This window comes from Mytilus edulis, chromosome 12 (genome assembly GCF_963676685.1).
Source record: "Mytilus edulis chromosome 12, xbMytEdul2.2, whole genome shotgun sequence".
Lineage (NCBI taxonomy): Eukaryota > Metazoa > Mollusca > Bivalvia > Mytilida > Mytilidae > Mytilus > Mytilus edulis.
In genome coordinates this window covers 35,493,733-35,518,645 of record NC_092355.1, presented here as the reverse complement: position 1 = coordinate 35,518,645, position 24,913 = coordinate 35,493,733, and the positions used below count along the sequence as shown (strand labels likewise).

Genomic DNA, 24,913 nt, shown 5'->3' with positions numbered 1-24,913 from the left:
CTGAAAGTCTGTCTGAAACAAGTGTTTTCATAGTCTGATATTGATTGTTTAATTGTCGTATGTAATAACTCATCGACCTGCAATAACAGTATTAAGTGATTAATAATTTATGATATTGGAGTTTCCGTATCACCCTTTCACCTATTTTCATCCCCTCATCACCAGACATGACAAATATCTCAGATCTAATTCAGATCATCGTTCTAGTGACAACAGAAATATTACACATATACAACCATGTTCAGTTTCCTTAAAGACATTTTGGTTTTTGATGACACTGTACAACACTGTCACATTTCGAAATGTGAGACCAAATGCTGTAAATAACAGATGCTGAATTCACTAGCAATTTGACCAAGAAGTCATATTTTACCAGAAGTTAAGGTAATCTGAATTTTTAATCGATAAGTGTCGTCTACGGATTAGAGTGCAACCTTTGCGGATTGGTATACGCCGGTGAAACGAAAGGAAGGCTAAACAAACGTATTTGCGGTCATAAATCAGACATTATCCTCAATGCTAACGACATTCTATACCAGCATTTCAATCAGCCCGTACATTCCATCGTTTCTATGACTGTTCGCATTATCGATACAATAGCTCTAACAATCCTACTCTTTCAACGACTCTCCGTAGACAAAAAGAGGACTATTGGATTAGAGAATTGGGATCTGCGATACCTTAGGGTTGCAATGACAAAGTTGATGGTATAGGTATTAATTCTAGTCCTTCGTGTAACTCGGTGAATGTGACGAATATTTTCAACTCGACTCCTCGACGTAGACGCAGTCATGGTCATGGACATTATACATCACCTTCTTTGCATGATGTATCTATTAATGACTTGCTGCCATTTATACAAAAGCCGTTAGGTATTCATCTCATTCGCACGAAACTTTATTCATTACCCCTTTCAAAACTTCATTCTCTGTTCAATTTATGTTTGGAATCCACTATTACAAACCCTCATTCAAACCAATACAAACTTGAAGTTATAGATTCGGATATTGCAAGTTACAGACTTTTCAAGCCAGTCCACATTGGTAAAGATGAAAAAGAGAAAAGATCTTTCCTTAATCTTTCCTTTGCCAACAAAGGTCTCGATGGCGTCAACTTAGGCAATATCCTTCATAATAAATTAATTCAATCGAAATAACCTCCTTATTTCAAAGAATATTCTGTACCAATCATTTTTTATACCTATACCAAACCTATTCCAACTAAAATTTTCAATTACAAACACGTTTTGCAGGATCTCGATATTGACGACTTCAAGTCTAAACCTCCTGATTGCAATTGTGCTAGTTCCATATTCACATATAATCCTGCGGGCCACGTTATTACCGGTGACCTCAACATTGTTAATAACACTTCTCTACGAACTGTGTCATCGAAAGGTCCGAAATATTGTGAGCCTAAATCCATCAATTGGAAATACAACTTTAAAATGTTGATGGATTCAGCTGAGGATTATGCCAGGCAATGGGCTAAGCGCGAGAATGAAGACATAGACACTCTTTTCGAATAGATTAAGGCAGTGAGGTCGTTGATACAAATCAGAATTAAGAAACTGAATAGGTCTATCAATGTCTATGCTACGTCAATCTTTTAAGACCCAAATGTTGAAAAACACCTATCCTACCTCCATGACAAATATGTTGTTGTCCCCGCAGATAAAGCCCCAAACAACATCGTTTTTTTTAGTGTAAAACTCATTACATTAATTGCTTGATAAACGAACTAGGTATTGACAATTCACTTGGAAACTCAACATATACACTCGCGACACTTACCAAAGAGGAAATCCTGGATAATCATAGGTCTGTTCTGTGTTCCGTTGGAATTTCAACCAAAGATGAAGAACTGGATCTTCCATCACTGTATTCGATACCTAAACTACACAAGTGTCCTTACAAACAACAATATATTGCTGGGTCTTCCAAGTGCTCCACGAAACCTCTTTCTAAATTATTACCATCTATTTTATCAGCAATCAAAGACGGGCTTCAAAGTTATTGTGAAGCTGCCTATTTTAGAGGTGGCGTGAATCAGATGTGGATACTTAAAAATTCGTAAGATCTTTTATAATACATACAATCTAACTCTCTTGCATCTTGTAACAGTATTAAAACATTTGACTTTTCCTACACTTTACACAAGTATTCCACTTTCCAAACTAAAAGACAAATTGAAAGAGTTGGTATTGCTTTGCTTCATAAAAAAGGAATGGCCAACGTAGATACAAGTATCTTGTCTTAGGGAGGGATAAATCCTACTGTGTAAAGGATCACTCTGATTCAAACAAAAAATTCTCTGAAACTGATATTATCAAGATGCTTGATTTCTTGATTGACAAAATATTTGTTACGTTCGGAGGACGTGTTTTTCAACAGACTTTCGGCATTCCAATGGGAACAAACTGTGCCCCTCTACTTACCGACTTGTTTCTTTATTATTATGAGGCAGACTGCATACAGGAACTTCTTAGGAATAAAGATAAGAAGTTAGCAATATCCTTTAGCTCTACTTTCCGCTATATAGATGATGTTCTTTCACTAAATAATTCTAAATTTGGTGGAACGCATCTATCCCATTGAGCTAGAGATAAAGGATACTACATATACAGTTTAGTCGGCCTCATATCTTGACTTACATCTCGAAATTGACAATGAGGGTCGGTTGAAAACAAAACTTTACGACAAAAGATAGGATTTCAGCTTTCCAATTGTGAACTTTCCATTTCGAAGTAGCAACATTCCAGCAGCACTTGCACACGGGGTGTATATCTCACAATTGAAACGATATCCCCGTGCTTGCTTTTCCTATCATGATTTTCTTGATAGAGAGTTGCTGCTCAAAAGGAAGCTATTAAACCAAGAGTTCCAAATGGTGAAGTTGAAAGTATCCCTTCGTAAATTTTACGGACGCCATCACGAGTTGGTTGACCGTTATGGAATAACCGTTTCACAAATGATATCGGATATGTTCCTAACGTCGTAATTACAATCTACTTCCCTTTCATGAATGTGACCCACCGAATTAGATTATTTACCGGACTTGTTATCACATAGGCAACATGACGGATGCCACATGTTGAGCATCATATGCTTACCCTTCCTGAGCACCTGAGATCACCCTTAGTTTTCTAATGGGTTTGATGTTGTTTATTCTTTAGTCTGTTATGTTGTGCCATGTGTGCTGTTGTTTGTTTGTCTTTTTAATTTTTAGCCATGGCGTTGTCAGTTTGTTTTAGATTTATGAGTTTGACTGTCTCTTTGATATCTTTCGTCCCTCTTTTTTCACCTATTACATCGTATTTGGAGTAGTCAATAGTTTGATAATGATGCCTTCTCTAAGTCAACTTATTTGCAATAATTGAAAACAAATCCTCTACAAAGTACACAAAATATAAGCAGGTGTGGTATTATTTATCTGCTATTTTTCTGTTACGTATATGATAAAGTTCATCTATAGAAGAAAAAAATCAGCGAGATCCCATATTACAAACAAAAATCGATCTATACCCATCGGGCACCCTTAAATCAAAACTGGGTCAGGTCTAGGAATAGGATTATTAGAGTTTCTTAAAGATGACAGACGATGTAAACTATGGACAGACAATCAAAGTGAAACGGAATAACTTTCAGCCATCCGACACATCACGATTGTGCGTTAAACATTTTAACAATGACCAGTTTGTGGTAAATCAGTTATTTGCAGAATCAAATGGATATAAAATGAAAACGTTGCAGTTACAATCAGACCTTATTGATGTAATTTGGAGGAATTTTGTGTGACCGGCTCAAGCGAAAAAATCAATCTCGTTAAGATGATCAACGACAATTTATAAATATCTGCATTTCAGTCCGCAAAAGTGATGTAGACACAAAAGAAACAAGTGTTGTGTTCAATTCATGTCTTCAGTGGCAGCAACTTTTTGGTGCTAGACTGAAAAGAAAATCATAACAAAAAACAAGGCACTGGTTTTGTAACGCTCGTCAAGCAGTTTGAAGTTGTTGGGTGTTCCGTTTTTTTTCAAAACTAATATAATACTTTTATTTTATTCTACAGTATTCTTGACTTAATAAAATGTATAACTTATAAGCTGATTATTCCCTGGGTAGTCAGTGGGGTGTAACAGGGTACATCAAGAGAAGCTTGGAATCTTAATAGTTTTTGTAACAAGCAATATTTGACGAATAAAATAATTATGTTGTTAAAAAAAAAGTGTTAATCAGAATGTCGAATTTTTTTATGAGTTTGTATGCTTTTCTTATGTGTATATATTCTATGTTTTTCTTTTAAGAAATATATCTTTGTCTTCTAATAAAAAAAGGTACTAGTATCAATTTATATGTTAATGCTTTATTTTATACTTCACATTTAATAAAAACAAGTGCTAGTATTAGTTTTGATATTTATGCTTTTCTTTTTAGATATTTATAGATACACATTTTTAGAAACTACTTATTCTAAAAGTAAAGGAAATCAATTTGAATATTTTTTTTAAAGAAGACAGATTTCTTATTAAAGTGTATGTTTCTATATTTATTCTATTCTTAATTATTATTTTTATCTTGCAATCATAATTAAGACTGGCAAAATAGCAAAACTCCATGTTAATCACTACTTTGCCGGAGCAGGCAACATAGCCACTGTCAATTAAGCACAAACTATATGTATCGTAATCGTATCAACATTTATAGAGTTGCTTACGTGGGTTTTTGTCGAATACTACTATTTCGGACAAAGGAATAACAACGATGTCTATGGCGATGCCAATGAGGCAATGTTCACAGGAGACCAGAATGACACTGAAATTGACAACTACAGGTAACCTTCAACAATAAACAAAGCCCATACCGCTTAGTCAGTTATAAAAGGCCCTGAAATGAAAATGTAAAATAATGCAAACAAGAAAATTAACGGCCTTAATTACAGGCTTCTGACTTGGGACAGACACATACAAACATAATGTGGGGAGGTCAAGCATGTTAGCGGGATTCCAACCCTTCCCTAATCTGTGACAGTGATATAGCAGCACAATACGGGAACGAACTATTAAAATCACTCCTTTTCCGTTGTTTGCTCAATAGACCACTTCAATTATGGAGACTGCTTCCACCAGTTAATTAGATGGTATTGCATGGTGAGCACACAAAAGTAAGGTCAACAATGTGTAAAGTAACTGCGTAACGATATTAACCTTGCTTTGTACTAAAAAAAACATGAACTACCTTTCAACGTGCTAAATGTATTCTACTAAGTTACCTTTCTCAGAAAGACATTCTGCCTACCTAGACACAATATGTTAAATGAAGAATACTAATTTGAAAGTATTTAGTTTTACGATTTCAAGGTTCAAACCCAGGAATTCTGCAATTTAGGCAATCACGCTACAACGAGACATTATAAACGGTTCTACTGAATTGAGTGGTTGCTATTTTGAAAATAATCTTACTTTTCACTGTGAATTCCACTTTTTTTAAAGATTGCAGTGAACATAAGAATCCTAGAAAGTATATGTATTGGAAGTTAAACATCATGTATGAATATATAATAAAATCATCTATTTTAGACATGAATTTGTATTCTTTTATTTGATGATTCCAACCTCTGTTCATATTAAAGGTCAAATACAAAACGAATTAAACACACAGTCTGTTTTTTTAACCACGATAAACTATGATACAAATCTACAAGATTCGTATGTACAAATATAGAATGCGTAAATGTGTCTCATTTATTTTTTTCTTCATACTTCTTCAAATGCAAACAAACGTTGACGGCTAATCCTAAAGGCATCTCGAAAAATTCTTTTAGATCCTTTTTGTCGAGTGCTAATAAGGCAGCCCCATTGACTTGTTCTGATCTGAATTTCTCAACATACGGCGCACAGTTAGGTATTGACTCTATGAACTCACACACTGTTTTCACCTGGAGAGAAACAACATAATATAAAAATGCTTAATTAATTTCACAACATAGGTTAATGTTTCACAATATAGTTACTTGTTGATACAAACCATATATCTAGCATGTGTAAAGAATATAAGTGCGACATTTATGCACACTCTCTATTCTGATTTGTTGATATGTATCAACATTTTCCGACTGTTTAGATTTATAGCAACAGCATAATATACGTGTGTGTACAAATTGCTTGATTATCTAAATCTCAGGGCGGACACATATTTACATCCTTTGTAATCAAACCCTCATCCATGTAACTACAAACTACTTATAGACTTTTAATTGGAGGCTTAACCATGTTAACAGCAGAAACGAAATCTTCCTAAGTGCTCACACTAAAAAAACATATACGTCAAAGCACTGTTGGGTAGATGTATTATCATGCTGATTGCACCTTGGTAGTAGATAGTGTTCGATTTAATGTAAATTTTAGTTGTTTGATAGAGATGTTGATTTAAAGCCACCATTGCTGCTGGTATGGGACACTCACTACTTCGACCAGTGAATATATTACTCATTAAAGTCCGAAATTAAGATAAAAAAACATTACTATTGGTAAATATGTTAACATTAAATATTCATACGTTAACATTGTAAGACATTTTGATATGTTTTGGGGTTTTTTTTAATTAAAAATCGCAATTTAAATACTAACTCGATTTTCAATCAATACATTCACCGTTAAAATATTTATCAAACTCGACACCTCATGTATACAATTTGATGTTACTCGCGTTTTGAACTATTCATTTGAGTCACGAACGTTTTAGAAGACATTCATCGTTGAATATGTTCCAAATTAAATATAATTATATACGTGCGAGGATTTTAGAAAAAAATGCTTATACTAAGGTAGTATTTATACATACATTCCAATCTGCTGGTCTCCCGCTGAAATTATGCGCCTTTTTGATAGCCACCTGTGCTCCAGCTCCAACTCCTGTAGCTAATTCTGATGATAAAAAAGTATTTCAAATTGTGATATTGGCTGTAAATAATGTATTTATTCACTTGTGTTATAAAAAGACTGCTTTTTGATTGATATGTGTATTCACCAAGTATTTACATGCGACGGATGTTAAAAAAAAAATACATTTAAATGTAGCAAAATGTTGATTTAGGTTTTTTGTACATCTGCTTGTGTCAGTTATTTGATACATTGACTTTTATTATAGATAGTATTGTGTATGTTGACTATTGTTATGGGCATTAGTTAGTATGTTGACTATTGTTATGGGCATTAGTTAGTATGTTGACTATTGTTATGGGCATTAGTAGGTATATTGACTATTGTTATGGGCATACTACGAAAAACTGTTAAAAATATCACGCATTTTTATTGTAAATGACAGGAAAAGTTAAATTCACAAAAATACTGAACTCCGCGGAAATATCAAAACGGAAAGCACCTAATGAAATGGAAAAAATCAAAACTTTAAGCGCATTAAACGAATGAATAACAACTGTCATATTCCTGACTTGGTATAGGCACAAATAATGTAAAGTTTGCGCACACATAGAAACTGAATGTATTGAACAACATTGGGTTTAAAGACATTCAAGAATGCAAAAGCAGCCAAATAAATGTTCTCCAAGAAGTATTTTAATGTTATTGCTTTGTATTACAATTTCTTCATGTACCGTATTGTTGTTTTTAATTAACTGTTTGGATGAAATAGGCTATTAATGTTGATTAACAGTTCAGTTGAAATCAACGTTTAATATAATATACGTTGGTATCACTAGGAATAGAACAAAAAGGGGTAGCGATTACAATAAACATTTATCAATGTATCCATTTGCTGATAGGAACAATTAACTATCCATCAAAACGAGAAAAAAATAAACAATAAATTATATCGACCTCTATTATCTGTGTTTCCCTTCTTCGAATTACAATCTGAAGCCAATATATAACAGTTAGGTCATACAGATGGACGTTAACGATATTTCTATAGCATTCCATTTAACAGTTTATGTATCGGGTTAGAAGTGGTAGAATATATAAAAAATAATATAAATTCTGGAAATCGGAGACTAAACTAAGTACGACCATAATTTATAATTTTCCTATTTGTTCGTTAAATGTAGCTAAAATGTGACAAGTGATTGCTTCTTTCCATTTGTTGTTCATTAGCTGCTCATTTTTGTTTCTCTTATTTTCAAACCAATACCATACTATTTTTAAAGGAATTGCTTTCTTAAAATGAAGATATTTCCATACACGTAGAAAAGATCTTCAATTTTTGTAATGTTAGTTAAACAACAACCTCTGACATTAATGTCAAGCAGACATACATAATACAAGTACTTATAAATAAATAGCTCATGACATTGGATTACAGATTAAGCAGTGAGTGTAAATACATCCTCCTTTGTTATTTGACAAAATTTATTATTAGCTAAATATGTATACATTTTCATATGTACGTAATGGAAAATTATGTCTGTTGGAGGAGCGAGTAGGTACAATTGAGAATTGTGTGCCTCATAATATCAAAAACGGTTTTCACATTCATATATATGAGTAATTTTGTGCATGGTGAAGCTTAACCAATGCATTTACACCAACACTGCGCACATTAAACTTCAGGATCGCAGTATTGCAAGTAGGTAAAATATATTTGATATGTTTGATTACCAACAAATATAGTCACTTATCAATATATTCTAACGAAAAAAAAATGAAAAATATCAGAGATTAAGTTATATAACAAAACTAGAGGCTTAAAAGAGCCGGTGTCCTTCAACTTAGTATATTATCAAGCACACTCTCCAACATTGAAGACGAGAATAGACTTCAAGACAGGCATATCTATTTTGTTGAACTTATATTACTGATCTTTTTGTCTGTTTTATAGTTTCTTTGACTTATTAAAAGATCTTACCTTGCTGATCATTTTTTTATTTTAATATACACACAGTGTGTATATGTCCTAATAGGAAAATTCCTCGGGTCAATAAAATGCATATCGGGTGAGGCGACGCCAAACCCTATATGAATTTTATTGACCTGATACATTCCATATTAGGACACTTGAACACTGTTAAATGAATGTATCCTGATTTTGTAATACTACATATTAGTATATTTAAATTCAATATTAGGACAATATCAAACAAATATATTTTAGATACTTAATCAAAAACTGTGAAAAAATTAAAATATTCGGACTATAAAGACACTTTAATTTGATATTGTTTTATTAGGTCAATGGTATAAGGGAGATAATTCCAATTGACGTAATACATAAGGAAGATAATTCCGATTGACGTTATAAAACAATTGTACAGAACTTTATTAGGAAAATATTAGCAAATCAAATTGCAAGAAATTACTCAAAATCTGAAGAAAAGAATTTGTCTTACATATATGGACAATTGGTAGATATATTTTTTTTCTAAACATATTTGTTCCTTTCAAATTTTCTCTATTTATAAATGTCAGTCATATTGGTTGGTAGACGGAATCATCTGACAGTTACTTTTAACCATTTACCTTTATAATGAGTGTGGCTCATTTGGTTAAATTTGTCTGTTTCAGAGGAGATTTTTGTAAAAGATAATAAAATGCTTAAAATAGATTATGAGGGCATTCTGGTCGTGTTTGCTTATTTGAAGATCTTATTCTGCTGAACAATTTTGCTGTTTCATTAAGTAATGGCATTCGACAAAGTCATGCAATCTCACAATTGACTGATGCCAAGCAATGGTTCCGGACGGATGCCAAGTAAAGACTTAAGATTGAGATTCATTTTAAATATGGTCTAAAGATCAACCTAAAAACAACAATCGAAATTAATATTCAACAACATTCTACGATTTAAACATTGGTGTGTGGAAGGATGGATAAAATGTAAGATATTATTTAAAGCGGAAGTGAGTAATCGACCAAGATTTTACTTGAAGTGATGTTTAAGTACTGCAATAAAACAATTAAACCCTCATTCACTTTATTTAATAACAGTTTGAATTAAATAAATGCAAAAGCGCATGCAAAAGAGAAATATTTTGATGTCTTTTACCTGTAAAGATGTCATTTTTAAAATCAAAGATGGCCACCATGACGGGATAGATTATTTTCGTGGCTACCCTCTTAATATTATACAAATTCACCGTAAGGCATGTTCATACAAATTCCCACGTGTATCGTCACTTGCATGATTTGTGTTGTATGATGCTCTACTATTAAAAACGCAATCGAAATATAAATCATAATCTGAAGAACCAGGAGATAAAAAAGGATGAAAAAAACAAAAGAAAAACGTTATCATTAAAACTATCTTACAGCTCTCGTCAGCGCAAACAGAAAATAAGTAATATACCGCAAAACAAAACACACACACATTAAGGAGAACTCATGTAATTAGTTCTTGTATACATGCCAAACCCGGCCAAACAAATAAAGCATAGCAACAAGTAAAGATGACCGTATTGATTGTTAGAGTTTAACTGCAATAATCTGTTCTACGGTCAACATGTTAGGTTAAGTTCTACGATAGAACTGAGCAATTTATTAAGGGCTTTTATAATGCTAATTCTAAATGTATTTTTTTTTTCATTAACACATTTTCATCAAGGTCAGATAATTACTTTCTGGTAAACATTGTTAAATCTTGTGACAGTCTTATTTAATTAGTCTCACTGAATGCAAACGATCACACGCAAATCTATAAATTTTGACTGATGTGTGATACAAAGCTATTTCAGAGATATGACTGGCGATTTCAATGAGGGCAGTATTGGTGCTATTAGATCTATTTGAATTATTTATTGTTAAACAATCGTTAGTTTCTCATGTCTGTCAATCTGAGTTCGATAGCCACATCTTTTTGGTTATTTTTTTATAAATATTTGTAAGAAATGTATGCATAGCTTACCTTTGTTAATGATAGAAACTTGGCAACAGTTTGAACAAAGGTCAACGACACCATAAACAACTGAAAAGTAAAGTTTTTTTTTAGTTTTTTAAGGTTGTAAGGTTACAAATCATTGCTGCATCCAGATAATTTAAAGTTTAGTGGACAGTATGGCCATTGGCGATCATATTATATCTGGTTTTTTTTTTTTAAACATAATAACAATAACAACACATAAATGTCGACAAATGGCTGTATTTAAATCAACACAGATTGATACTGCATCAATAAACGAGAACATCTGGAATTAAACTGGGGGGAAAGCAAGACAACTAACAAAGATGAATGACGTTTATGAATCAGAATAAAAAACACAACAAACATAATGCTTTTCAGAAAGTAAGCTAAACACCGTCGAAGCAAAATTAGAAATAATTCAATAAAGCAACCAACGTTCAACATCATAATTAATTGTTAAACAACAGATTAAATACGAATACCGCAAAGTCAACATCAAAAAACTAAAACGTAGACTGATGACTTGGAAAAAACACATTTACAGTATGAAGTCGTTAACAGCGATGTTTGTCAATGTTAGTATTCAGCATTTGCTGACAAAAAAAATGTCAGACCAAGAAAAAAAAGTACAAATATATGTTAGTCGGACTATTGACCCAGTTTTGACAGAAATTTTCGGCGATTTTGATTCTTTTCATGTTTTGTCCACGATTTCTGTCTATGTTCTATAGTTTAAAAGATATAAAAGATGTGGAATGAGTGCCAATGAGACAACTCTCGATCCAAATAACAATTTATTAAAGTAAACCATTATAGGTCAAATTTAAACACAGAGCAGGCATGGGGTATCATAATCAGTAATCGTAATCAGTTGTAATCGATTACATTTTGCAGTTTAATCCTATGTAATCAGTAATCATGCCATTTCTGATTACAAGTAATCAGAATGTAATCAATTACATTGCAAAAACAGGTGTAATCATGATTACTTTTAGATTACTTTAAGATTACATTCATATGATTACCTGCTGATTACATATATGAAAATAGTTTTTGATAGACAATATGAAAATAAGAAAATGTAAAGCTTGAATGAAAAATCATGAAACTGGTATTCACAATGATGGGACCTTGTTTAATTTGATAAATTGTATCATTTATTTAACAAATTTGTATAACCAAGTGTTTTATTTTGTTAACAGTTTACTAAAGGAAATTGCCTCTCAAATATTTTGTTGTGAGATTGAGCTCTTATGATACAAGAATATGCCTTGAAAGCATGTTTTTCCTTGATTGAAAACTTCTGATATTACACTCCAATTTGATATAAGTTTAACCAATATTTTTACATAACTACATTGAAAATTCAAATGCAGAAGACATTTAGTTTTAATTTTACTTTGAAGGTCGACATACATATATGAGCTCACTTAATTCAAAATGGAAGTTAAAACCAGATTTCATTTATTGACAAATTGAATAAATTTTGCATAAATTAGTGTATAATATGTGCTTTCTAATTTTTATTCTTTATTAACTTTGAGCATTACGGCTCATCAGTACAAACAAGTACATACACAGCGTATGCATATGGCATAATATTACAAACAATATGCATAGTAAACAACAGGTGACGTCAGAAGTTTCATTAGTACAAAATATATTTTATTGAAATAAACTGTTTCTTAATTTAAAGATAAATGTATATGCTTTCCTAAGTTACAAAGCTGTTTTGTGTTTTCACCTGACAATAATTATTAGTTAGATGAAGTATAACAAAAAATCAAACAAAATAATGACAATCAACCACTTTTAACGTTATTGATATTGTTATAAAGACAATAACATTGTAATACCCAAGCTCACCTATTGTTTGTTAAAAAAAAGTTGAAGTGGTGATTAACACCTGTAAAACATTAATGGATGTGTCAATTATGTCCCAACAGACAAAAAGACTATACTTAATCAATTCTTCCTTATTATTAGGTTTTTGTTAATTAGGCAGTTGGTTAAAATTTGTAGAAAAAAAATAATGTTAGATCTTTTACATAGAGAAAGGACATGCTCTTGTCTGTAATAGCTATTTTATCAAATTACACATGTTACACTGTACTTGTCTATAAATTCTTTTGATGAAAATGAATAATTTATTTTAAAGCTTTTAAAAAAATCACCAAAATTAGCTTTTTTGTGCTAAAAAAAATTTGATATTGCAATATACAATGTAATCATAAGTAATCTAAAGTAATCTTTAAAGAAAAGTAATCTAATGTAATCGATTACATATGAAAAATGGTGTAATTGTAATGTAATCGATTACATTTTAAAGTATTCGACCCCATCCCTGACACAGAGCCTTGGCTCACACCGAACAGCAAGCTATATAAGGGCCCCAAAATTACAAGTGTAAAACCATTCAAACGTGAAATCCAATTGTCCAATCTATATAAAACAACAAGAAACGAGAAAAACGTATAAATTACATAAACAAACGACAACTTCTGTACATCAGATAAGGCTGTTTTTGCTTGGCCAAAAGCACGAATATGATAAAATTGTCAATTACTTTCTAAGAAGATTGACAACTTCATTTCCGTGACTTATTTTCTCTTATACTTACTCGTATGTGCATACAGATAGTGTAATTCTAATGATGTTCACCCTTGGAAGTTTTCCCTTATCTATAATGTGCTAATAATAAGCGGAAAAAAAACAAATTGGAAACTATTATTACTTGATATGCTTAAGGATTATTGCTGCTAGAGAATTCACCATGATAAGTTTAATAAAAGTTATGGGTTTTTGCTTTTAAGAATTTGATATATCTTTTAAATTATTGCAAAGAATAGCAAGAAAAAGATCACTAAGCAGTTGCCCGATACGGTTTTTCATTAAAGTTGTTGTTAGATTGTGCCTTAACAAATGTAAGATAAAGGTTCTCATAAAGTTATTTTATTAGGCCATTCCTGCATATTATCTGTACTTTAATTATTGTTGTGAAGCTACGTAAATCACCAAGGTGGATGGTAGGACACATTTTTTAATCAATATAGCACAAATACGATAGTGGCCAAATAAACTGTCAATTGACAAACGACATACGATGTAATACGAATTGATGCGAACATGTTACTTGTCTGTTGGGAACCAAGAGCTTTAAGATTTTTTTTTTGCTTTAATGCGTTTTAACAAGAAGTTTATATATGCAAATATGTATAACCATGCATATATGTATAAGCATTTGTATTACATTTTGATTGATTCATTCTAATTTGATACACTATTTTGTTAAAAACAACGTCCATCATATGGTCGAAAATAATGCTTGTTTTGTTTTTATCCTGTGTTCTGTATATTTAGAATAGGAATCAGAAGACAAATTGCTTCAACATGACTTGTTTTGTGCAATGTATAGCTTGAATCATTTATCGGCTTTATCATGTATATATTAGCGATATTTTGTTCGAGGTTTTGACCATATATTTGGATTTGATATCATCTTGACTCGCGTTTCGCTCCTTATACTTAATCATGTTCATAAAACGATGACGTTTGCACGAATAGTACAATATGAAAAGTACATGGTCTACTATAAAAACTCATTTCACGGTATTTGCTTCACGATTGTTAAAACCCTAATAAGATGAATTAGTTATAGAAACATCTTAAAAAGTATTTCTATAACATAGGATAATGACTAAGTAAAAGTCCTCAAATAAAACAAATATAATTAGATATAACACTATCAATTTTACAACTAACATTATCACATTTAGATTCCTCAAATAACAATAAATAACTCCAATAAATTATAGTAGCATTTACTTATTGCATTATACCCATCCATATAGTGGTCTTACCTTCAGGAAAATTAGAAAAAGCTTTACCATGGTCGATACCATTTAAGTAAAAGTGTAGGGTACTGTCTGACGCTTTCATTATACCAAGTTTAGCACCGACTTGTAATTTATTTGAATTTAAGGAATATTTACCAATCACCTCTCCATTTTTGTTTAAAGTATTACCACTGAAAGATAAAGTGTAAACAATGAATGATTCTTTTTATTTATATTTTCTTACCCGGTAACTTCTTTAGGGTAATCCTTACTTAAAGTAATTTAAAACCTGTAATCTTTGGAATTATCAATGTAGCTTAGATTGGGTGACAAAAAATAATCTCTATCTCTACAAATGGCTTTGTTCGACGTTTTCCAAATATTTTTTTTCATTATTATATTATACGACATTTACATGTATCTGTGATTAATGAATCAACGTGCTACTTAATATAAGCAAGGTCCTTAAATATTATTTCACTTTCAAAGGCAAATATTGTCTCCTTAAGAAACTTTGCTAACTTGTAAGTTCTTATTTCCTTTCTTCATTGTTTACTGCTTAATGTAAAGCTGAAAGTATGTCACATAAAGTCAGGACGGTGTTGTGTAATACTCTATTACTGCAATACTCAATAACACTACCTTGCAATTGTATGACATTCTCAGTTTTTCAAATGATATACATATACTACTGGAGCTAAGAAATACAATACTTGCAACGTATAAAATAATACCAAGGCAACCCATAAACACGTATATTGTTTCGATTAGTACAAGGAATATTGTTATTACATATTGATTATATCTATAAGTTGGTCTGAGTAATGTGAAAAGTGTTAACTGTGTGTACATGTTTTTGGTCGTTGAAGAAATCAAACATCAACATTTAACAAAAAAATGTAGTCAAATAACCCCATTATTGTATTGGGAGTCATGCATGGATACATTGTTAATATATAAGCTCTATAGTAAGAAAAATAAGGAACATTAATGCGTGTTGCGAGGTATGGAAATCTCGTGATATTACATTCAAGGGCTGAGTCTTAATATCAAAATCATTGATTGTATCGACGGTAAACAATTGGAATCTAAATACGAGGAATACCTGAAAGATAAGAAAGAAATAAACAACATCATGTAAACATGTGTAGGGAGAGAACAACATATTTTAATTAAAAGGATCAACTGATGCGGGTCAGTAAAGGAAGGGTCGAGTCTCATAAACATCAACTCTAAATCTAAACAAATCAAAAGTAAGACAAAGTTTTTAGGATCAGAAACCGATATCTGCAACATAATAGCCGAATGGTGGTTAAATAGACTTGATATCAAATATTAGGTGATATTTTTTTAGAAAAATGTATTGGTTTCCGATGATGGCAAACAGAAAATTTCCCAAAATTGTATCTTGATTCAATTAAAACGTGCAATATGGTTACAAAAGGTACCAGACTTATCATTTATTACGCCAGACGCACGTTTCGTCTGTTTAATTCAGTCCAATAAATAGAAACGATATCCTTAACCAACAATTATTCGAAAATAAAAAAAATCAACACAACAGAATTCTTATTTTCTTCACTTATTTCGGAAAAGTAAAATGAATGCAATTACATTTATTGGGATGTAAAACAAAAACATAAGAAAATAAACCATTTTATATACAATATCATTGAAGATAAATCAAACTGGATTTCAGAATCGACAAGATTGAAATGAGTAATTCTACAATCGTTCAAAGTTAAAATAAAAAAAAACGTCAGCCTGCATCCGGAACGACAAAAAATGGTTATTACTTTAAATGAGACATCACTTGACAAAATATACAGTGGCATGTATGATATAAATGGTGTTTCAACAGCGCAACAGGGACGGTATTTGGTTATGAAATACATTAAAGTTTTTCAATGTTTCTTAAATACAAAAAGAAAAGGATTGTTCACGGGTTATATAGAATTATTTTAGACTTATGCAAATGAAAAAGCTTGCAATTAGATATATCAATGACATATAAAGCAATCTTATATTAGTATAACAACACCTTATGTGATTTGTATAGAGTGTAATTGAGAAAGGAAATGGGGAATGTGTCAAAACGACAACAACCCGACCATAGAGCAGACAACAGCCGATATCTATTTTTGTTGTTGACATAGCTATTTTTTTTTATTTCTGTAGTGACTAGGATTTTAACACAGTGTTGAGTCCAGTCCCTAATAGTTTGACATTTTTACCAATTATTTCTGTTTGTTTTGATTTAATATTGAGGTCAATATAATGGAATGTTATGCGGCTGTTATATAAGTGAGAAAAAACAAGCTGTTAGTCTAAATGTTGCCACACTGACAAAGACAAAGAAACGCCTGTACCAAGTAAGGCTTATAACAAGTGTTTTCCATTTATTTGATATTTGAACTTTGATTTCGCCTTTTGTTCAAGGACTTTCAGTTTTAAATTGTCGTGTAAGCTTTGTATGTTGGTTTATTTACTTTGACATTGAAGCTTTGCCGAAACAAGTTGTTATCTAAATATTTGTCAAAGAGAACACCACTTCATATAAGATATAAACAACTGGTTAAAAACCTGATTTGTTTCAACTATTTCAAATTCAAACAAAATGCTGACAATCAGTTGCTTTAAATTTCAAAATCATCAATTATGTCATTCATATTCTAATGTCTACATTCGATTTTACTATAATATTTCAACGCTATCGAACGTGTGAATTTTTTTGAAAACCCAAATTTTGAACATTTAAAAGCAACTTAACTTTACCTTCATCAACAACGTTTTGCACTGGCGATAACCAATATTTGTATAAAAGGTGCTTCGTATTTAGTTTGATTTGATAGATCTAGATAACGGTAATTTGATAACTTGATTTTTGTTATCCTCGCTTCACTTAATATTACCTTGTATTGATGCACAACACACACATTGAAACGCTGTCATCACATCGAGTATCATTTCATGAAGTGTATGAAATCTGGTGAATATTTACTTAAAAGTATGCTTGTGTTTTGCCTTGCCTTTTATATATTTCAGGTGTTGTTCCAAGCAGTATGTTTTTGAAAAAAGGTGATTGAAACATATCTATATGTTTTGTATCAATAGACTATTCAAAGGCAAGAGTGGTAACAGTAATTTGAAATCAGAGAAACGTGTAGAAAAGTCTCATTCCTTCCTCTAACCATGAACTTACCGTAATATCCAGCTTTCTGTCAACTTCCAAGCCCAGTGAATTTCCGTTAGATCAGATGGTATATTTGTTGTCACACCTGCACAATAGATCATAAAACTGATCTGAGATTTGTAATATTCAATATGGTTTTCATTTGTAGATTACTATAAAATTGACAGATTTCTAAGGTATATGGACTGATATGTTTTGAATTATTGGTACCCATGAAAATTTATTAGAAAGTTAATTTGATAATCTTATTTTGAAATTGCGTTTGTTTTGGTGTTATATGTGTTTTATTGAATTGTTTTTTAAAAATGTTATATGGTTTCAAAATAAGAAATTACATGGCTAGTTTCAACAACTGATACGAATCTGTGACGTTGTATTGCACACACTTTTTTCAGTTTACATGATAAAGGTTCTTGACATAACTTGATGTCAGTTATTTGTAATATCGTTTATTTAATTCAGTTGTTATTTTAACTAAAACTGTTCTATCAAATGATAGTAAAGAATATATAAACTCATCATCAATTTATTTGATGGACTACTAAATGAGGTGTAATGTGATTAAGAAAGTAAGAGTAGACTATTTAAATGAAAGAAAAGTAATGTATTAGATGTGTCAATGTTTCCATCAAACTGAATGTATATGAGGGTTCATACGTTCGAAAATATGCACTTTTGAATATTTACAGTTATTTTTCTCGTAGAATAATCTTTATCGCATTTGAACAAACACACACACACGACTAAAAGGAAAGACGATGATTTTAGCGGAAGTGAGACATACTTTTCAAATGCCTCCCTATCTGAAATAAAGAGTAATAGTTGAGGAAGGTATATGCCAAATTTCATGCTTGTAGCAGGATGTGCACAATTTTTCACAAAGCTGCCGTATTAATAAGTCTACAACTAACTATGTCATGGCAAAATGAAGACACGCTAACTAAAAAAAAACAGCAGTATATACAATACAACTGACTATGTCATGGCAACACGAAGACACACTAACTAAAAAACAGCAGTATATACAATATTAAAAAAAGATTTGGTTTGATTGCCATGGAGATAACTCTCCACAAGAGAGCAAAAAAACACAGAAATAAGCAACTATAGGTCAACGTAAGGCATTCAAAAATAAGCAAGGTCCATACCACATAGTCAGCTATAAGAGGCCTCGAAATTACAATGTAAAACAATTCAAACGAGAAAACTAACGACTTAATATATGTACAAAAAATGAACGAAAAACAAATATGTAACACATAAACACACGAGAACCACTGACGTACAGGCTCCTGACTTGGGGCAGGCACATGCATACAATATGTGACGGGGTTAAACATTTTAGCGGTATCCGGAACAGGGGTGAAACAGCACAACATAAGAAAGAACTATAAAAATCAGTTGATCAAGGATAAACACAAGATATAAAGCAACAAACTAAGCGCCATACTCAACTCCGAAATATAAACGGCGGGTTAGAACTGTGTTTGATATCTCAACCCTCCTTCCATACGTTTAGCCAATGTAGAAAAAAACAAACACACACTAATACGTACAGTAAAATTCAGTTCAAAAGAAGATTTATTTTCCCGAGGGTATTACCAGACAAATAGTTAGAACTTCTGTGTTGACTTGAGTTTTTATTGACATGTTCATAATAATAAATGAACTGTTAAAAAAACTTTGAATTTTTGAAATACTAAGGTTTTACTACCTCAGGAATAGATTATCTTAGCGGTATTTTGCAAAACTTTTAGAAATTATGGTCTTCAGTGCTCTTAAACTCCGTTCTTTATTTGCGCCTTTTTAAACATTGTTTCACTCGAGAGTCACTGATGAGTCTATTGTAGACGAACGCGCGTCTGGCGTCAGTGTAAAATGTTAGTCCTGGTATTTATGATGAGTTTATTTATTTCCATTACATGGACAATAATGTGTGAACAATATAAACAGACAAAATAGGTACAAAAATAAAAAAAAAGGGATACAGCAGTCACCACTTTGCTTTATTCCTAAACCCTATAACACAAACAAATATGAAAAATGAAAGACAAGAATACACAAATGACCACAACACAAGAATACACAAATGACAATAACACAATAATACACAAATGACCATAACACAAGAATTCACAAATGACAATAACACAAGAATACACAAATGACAATAACACAAGAATACACAAATGACCATAACACAATAATACAACGACAAAGTATGTGTACCGAACCATGCTAGATGGATGTAACTTAAAACTGGTCTTAAAAGAAAGGGTTAACAATTTACAAAGACACATACTGGAACACTGTAACACTTTATTGAGATGAAAAATCCATACCAAGACTCTATTCTTGAAAACCATCATTTATCAGTTGTGAATAAATATCATCAAGATAGTGGTGTCTTCCTATAAATGTTTTATTTTTAAAAAAGGAGGAGACGTTCCTTGACATAACTCGATATTTTCAGACACCGGTGATGTTTTATAAAGTATAAATAGTAGCTGTTAGCGCTCGAATATCGAATTAGCTTTGAAATGTATATCCCATATGCAAGTGAATTTGAAAGTAAAATCGTCTTGCTTGTCATATTCCGGTATTGAGATGAACGCTTGAGGTATGGACTGCTACTGTTGATTCGATTATTTTTGTGTGTGCTGGTTTTCGGGGATGAAGGAAAACTAACATGTTTGTGAATGTTGGATTTCGTGGTTTTGCATACACGCCTGTAGAAAATGTGTCACTCGTTGAACATTAAATATCTTGGTTGACCTGTACCAAAGAAATCCACGAAAACTGTATCAAACGATTTATAACGAATCTACGTACAGCATGATAAACATTCACATGTCAGAGGTTATTTTAAGTATTCTTCTAAATCCAGGTCCAACAATGCTTGGTTATAGTAAAATACTATAGATAAAAGAATATTGGTGTTACTGTATGATACAATAGAAACGCTTGATGTATTAACCAACTTATACCACATGTGAAATGTGATACTATTGCGAATACCTTCAAATTATCAAAATACTTCTGTTGGAATTGTGTTACCTTGAATGCGTGAATGGAAACTCAAATTCAAATCTTTAGTAATTAATGCACGCTAAGTATTGTTTAGGATGGTTGCTGTTAATTTTTTCATTTTCCCATCTGTGTAGCTCTTCCTGTTGCAAATATCAACTCTTGATTTGTCAAACGATATGGTTGGTATTTCCTGTGAATAAGACACCTTATACGACAAAGTGTCACCCCTCCGAAATTAAAGAACATGTTTTTTGAAGAAAAATAAATCTGAGTTTGTTTTTAAACAAAAATAGTATTAGACAGAGATACTACATTACATGGAAGTTGGTGTTTCAATAAATGTTTCAGCAACAACCTTGTTTTAATGGTGCAAGGAATTATTTTTCTGAGCAGTCATAAGTACAAAGTTGACCATAACGTTCGATTTGAAATGACTTATACTTTGTTCAATGCTAATAGATACTACAACGAAGATATGATGGCGTAGTGTAGATTTTATAAACACTTATTATTAAACATTACAGAACAATTAGCTCATGTCAGGAGTAATAATATTTTTCAATTTTGGCCCGTAGAAATCTTGGAAAAGATTAATATCCAAAATTATCAACAGGACAAGGTTATTTCAATGAGGAAGCAACTTTTAAGGGTGGACAATTTTGGATATTCATTGCTTCTATAGGGCCACATTTGTTTTATTATACCAAAATAACAGTGGCAGACTATTATTAATTATTGAAAAACACTTAGGAATTAGTTTAATAATTAAAAACTAAAAAGGTTATCCGCTAGTATTAATTTTAAGGGTTAATCTTCATTCCATGCAATTGAATGACAATTAACCGAATTATTCCATGTCACGTGATTGCGTGTTACCAAAAATGAAAGTTCGTAATAAATCTTAGGAATAATAATTATAATTATAACCTTGATAAAATGTACTTGTTGTAATAATCAATATGTATACAGAACTTAAAGATGCAACATATTTCCAAAATTAAAGCTACTCTTCAAATGGGCATTGCTGATGACATAGCTCATTATTATTATTATAAAACAATATATCAGAACTTCAGTGTTATCAAGCCAACAACTTGCTTTTCAAATACTACCTATATGACATTAGTTGTAGCAAACATTAAAGAACGTAAACACCATACAGGTATCGTATAACATATAACATTTCCACAGTTATATTCCTATCTAGCGTCCCATATACCACAAGGATGACGGTAATGCACAAGTGCGGTAATGTAGTGTAAATGATGTGTACATGTACATATGTGTTGTACTTGACATGAGCATGCAGACTAATGATACGTATACAAGAAACTGTATACTCTCACAGCATTTTGGTTTATCTTTGTTTTTCGTTGGAGTTTGTGTTTCTCGATCTTTAAAATTTAGTATATTTTTTTCTTATTTTTTTTTATTTTTTTATGCCATTTTTGTATATCTCTTTTATTCAACTATGTAAAATAACAACTTCACGACTGTATTACATATAAAATTTGATAAAGTGTTTTGTCAGAACGTGAACAATGTTAATGTGTCTAATCGGTCTTTTTGATTTAATAAAAATAGTTCAAATATTTGTCAAATCTACATAATTGATCCATTTTAGCACAAGATTTTTAATGACAACTGTATAGAAAATATTACAGAAATACTAACACATATGTTTTTTTTTAAAACCATTTTTTTGTCAACTTTTCTACTCTGAGTTTACAATCGGATGATAATCATCGTAATGATGGGATGATTGCATTGATAAAGTAAGGTTACGAAAGTAGCCCATGTAGTATCTCTGTCATGCAAAACACATAACTGTATTTGAGCTTTTTCTGTTATCTGAAACTTCTGTTCGTGTTTTCTGTTTTAAACACAAGCTTTAAAAAGTGTGTACTTTTAGCATGTTTAGTGAATCCCCGAGACGTAAATACTTTAAAACTCAAAATCCTTGTTTACATGTTGAAAAAAGCTGATACTTTTTACAATATATCGGTTTATGACAACATATTAACTGTCAATGCAGTAAAACCTCATACACTTTATTAGAAATGTTAATTCATTTTTTGCTGTTTTTAAAATATACCTTGTTAAAGATAAGATGAACAAGAAAAGTTATTGACACTGACCACTATGAATTTTTGACGTATTTTACAATTCACAAGTTAACAACTGATTTATCATGTTTAGGTTAAACAATCATCATTTCACTGAACAGATTACTTTATAATGCTAGTCTGATATAAACATTTCTGCAGTGTTTCATTTTGAGTGAAAACTGAAATTGTCACAAAGTCTACAAAAATACAGATAATATCGAGGAATTGATGATATAACATTCATATAGAACATTGTGAAAAGGAGGAAGAAATGCAGAATTATAATGAAATTAATAAGAGATGGGAAGTGCCAGAACTTAACCACTCAACATTGTCACAGTCTTAACTTACAAATAGTACAGCTGTCAATTTTTGATTTTCTTACACTAACACATAATATTAGAAACTGTAAAAGGTCAAACTATTTTCTATTGAATCTGATACATGGTTTTCTTAGACAAAAGCTATGGGTTTTTAAATAGCGATTCTATCAACCTTTAATTTGATAGTAGTGTTTGGTTCGGTAGTGTCATTAACATTATTATTAGTTTGTAAAGTATGATAACAAAAAATACCTAAGCTAAGTGAAAGTCCCCATTCTTTAACTAGCTCGTCTACTTGTATTTCATAAACTTTGCCATTCACTAATGCTGTGTTGGTAAAACAAATACCACCACCAGATGTTTTGGTTAGATTTAATCGCTTTGCAGTGGTACAATTCTTTTCCAGGGAAATGTTTTCACTACAGATACGATGAAACTTCCACATTTCTTGTTAAGTTGTTTGCTTACTTCAACCATCTGTAATAGACAATATGCTCCATGTTAAAAATATGGAAGAAAGTAATTATACTTTTGCATTCGTAAGATACAAAGATAAAACATATATAACTACGGGATAGGACGTCCGATCGCGAGATTCGTCTTTTAGTTTCATTGTTCTCTTCATCAAAGGTCCGTATTGTCCTAATTTGATGTTGATTTGGTAGCAGTGACTGTTATCTCGGTTTTTTTCAAATCTATTTCGTGCTCACATCAGTGTTACGCTGCATTTTTCCAAAGTGTACACGTTTCTTAAATAGTTTCTTAATCCCTCCTTATGAAAGCTCAAATATTGGAAGTGTCGAAAAATCAAGGTAGCAATTGGCATTAAAAAGCCAAAACAAAAAGACAAAGTGAAACGGAATTTTCTGAGTGATTTGTAATGATGATGTAGAATCAAGAGAACAATGCAGCTGTTTCTTACACGTAATTCTAATAAGAAAGCAACTTGTACAATTTAAATAAAATATAAATAATTGTATTTTTGAATTTAATTGGGGAAAACCAATATTCATTTCTATTAGTATAGATAGATACATATCAAACATATCATAACTAAAACAGATTGTAATATTCGTATGAAGTTACTTACAAATTTTGCATAACATGAACATATTCTGATTTTCATGAGGTGTCTCGTATTCGTGGTTGATCGCTTTGTGAAGATTCTAACTGAGGTAAACTTGATTTGACTTTGACTTTATTATCATTAATACAATGTTATAGATAAGAAATATGATTCAATGGAGATTTGGGTATATTATGACATAGAAAAACATTAAGTATTAGTTCGTTTGTCGGTTGTCATCACAAGTTTTAACAGTAGGGCATAGGATGTTTTCATAAAATGATCATCCGCTGTCATTATTATGAGATACTAGTTATCGCTTTTCTACATGTTGACTATATGTTCAATGTTTCATTGTATATGTGCTATGTTAAAAGCCGACATCAATCTCGAAGATAAAAGAAAATTACACGAAACAAAAACGTGCGCAGAGAACTGAATTTGATAGACATTTGTTATAGTAAAGACAAAACACAATTCTTTCTGATTTTTTTTTGTGGAAAAAAT

The 24,913-nt window shown here is 31.4% G+C and overlaps 2 protein-coding genes across 2 annotated transcripts in view; both read right to left on the bottom strand.

The window, feature by feature from the left end:
- The window catches only part of LOC139498336 (neuralized-like protein 4), a 118,287-nt gene that overhangs the window by 90,867 nt on the left and 2,507 nt on the right, over positions 1-24,913 (bottom strand). The gene's annotated exons all lie outside the window — the stretch shown is intronic.
- LOC139498338 (neuralized-like protein 4) lies at positions 5,573-23,814 on the bottom strand. The gene is made up of 6 exons (XM_071286716.1): positions 23,593-23,814; positions 17,889-17,964; positions 14,711-14,877; positions 10,854-10,913; positions 6,843-6,925; positions 5,573-5,937 (listed from the first exon to the last, which is right to left on the bottom strand). The coding sequence occupies exons 1-6, from the start codon at positions 23,783-23,785 to the stop codon at positions 5,740-5,742; spliced, it is 777 nt and encodes a 258-aa protein (XP_071142817.1). The 5' UTR covers positions 23,786-23,814; the 3' UTR covers positions 5,573-5,739.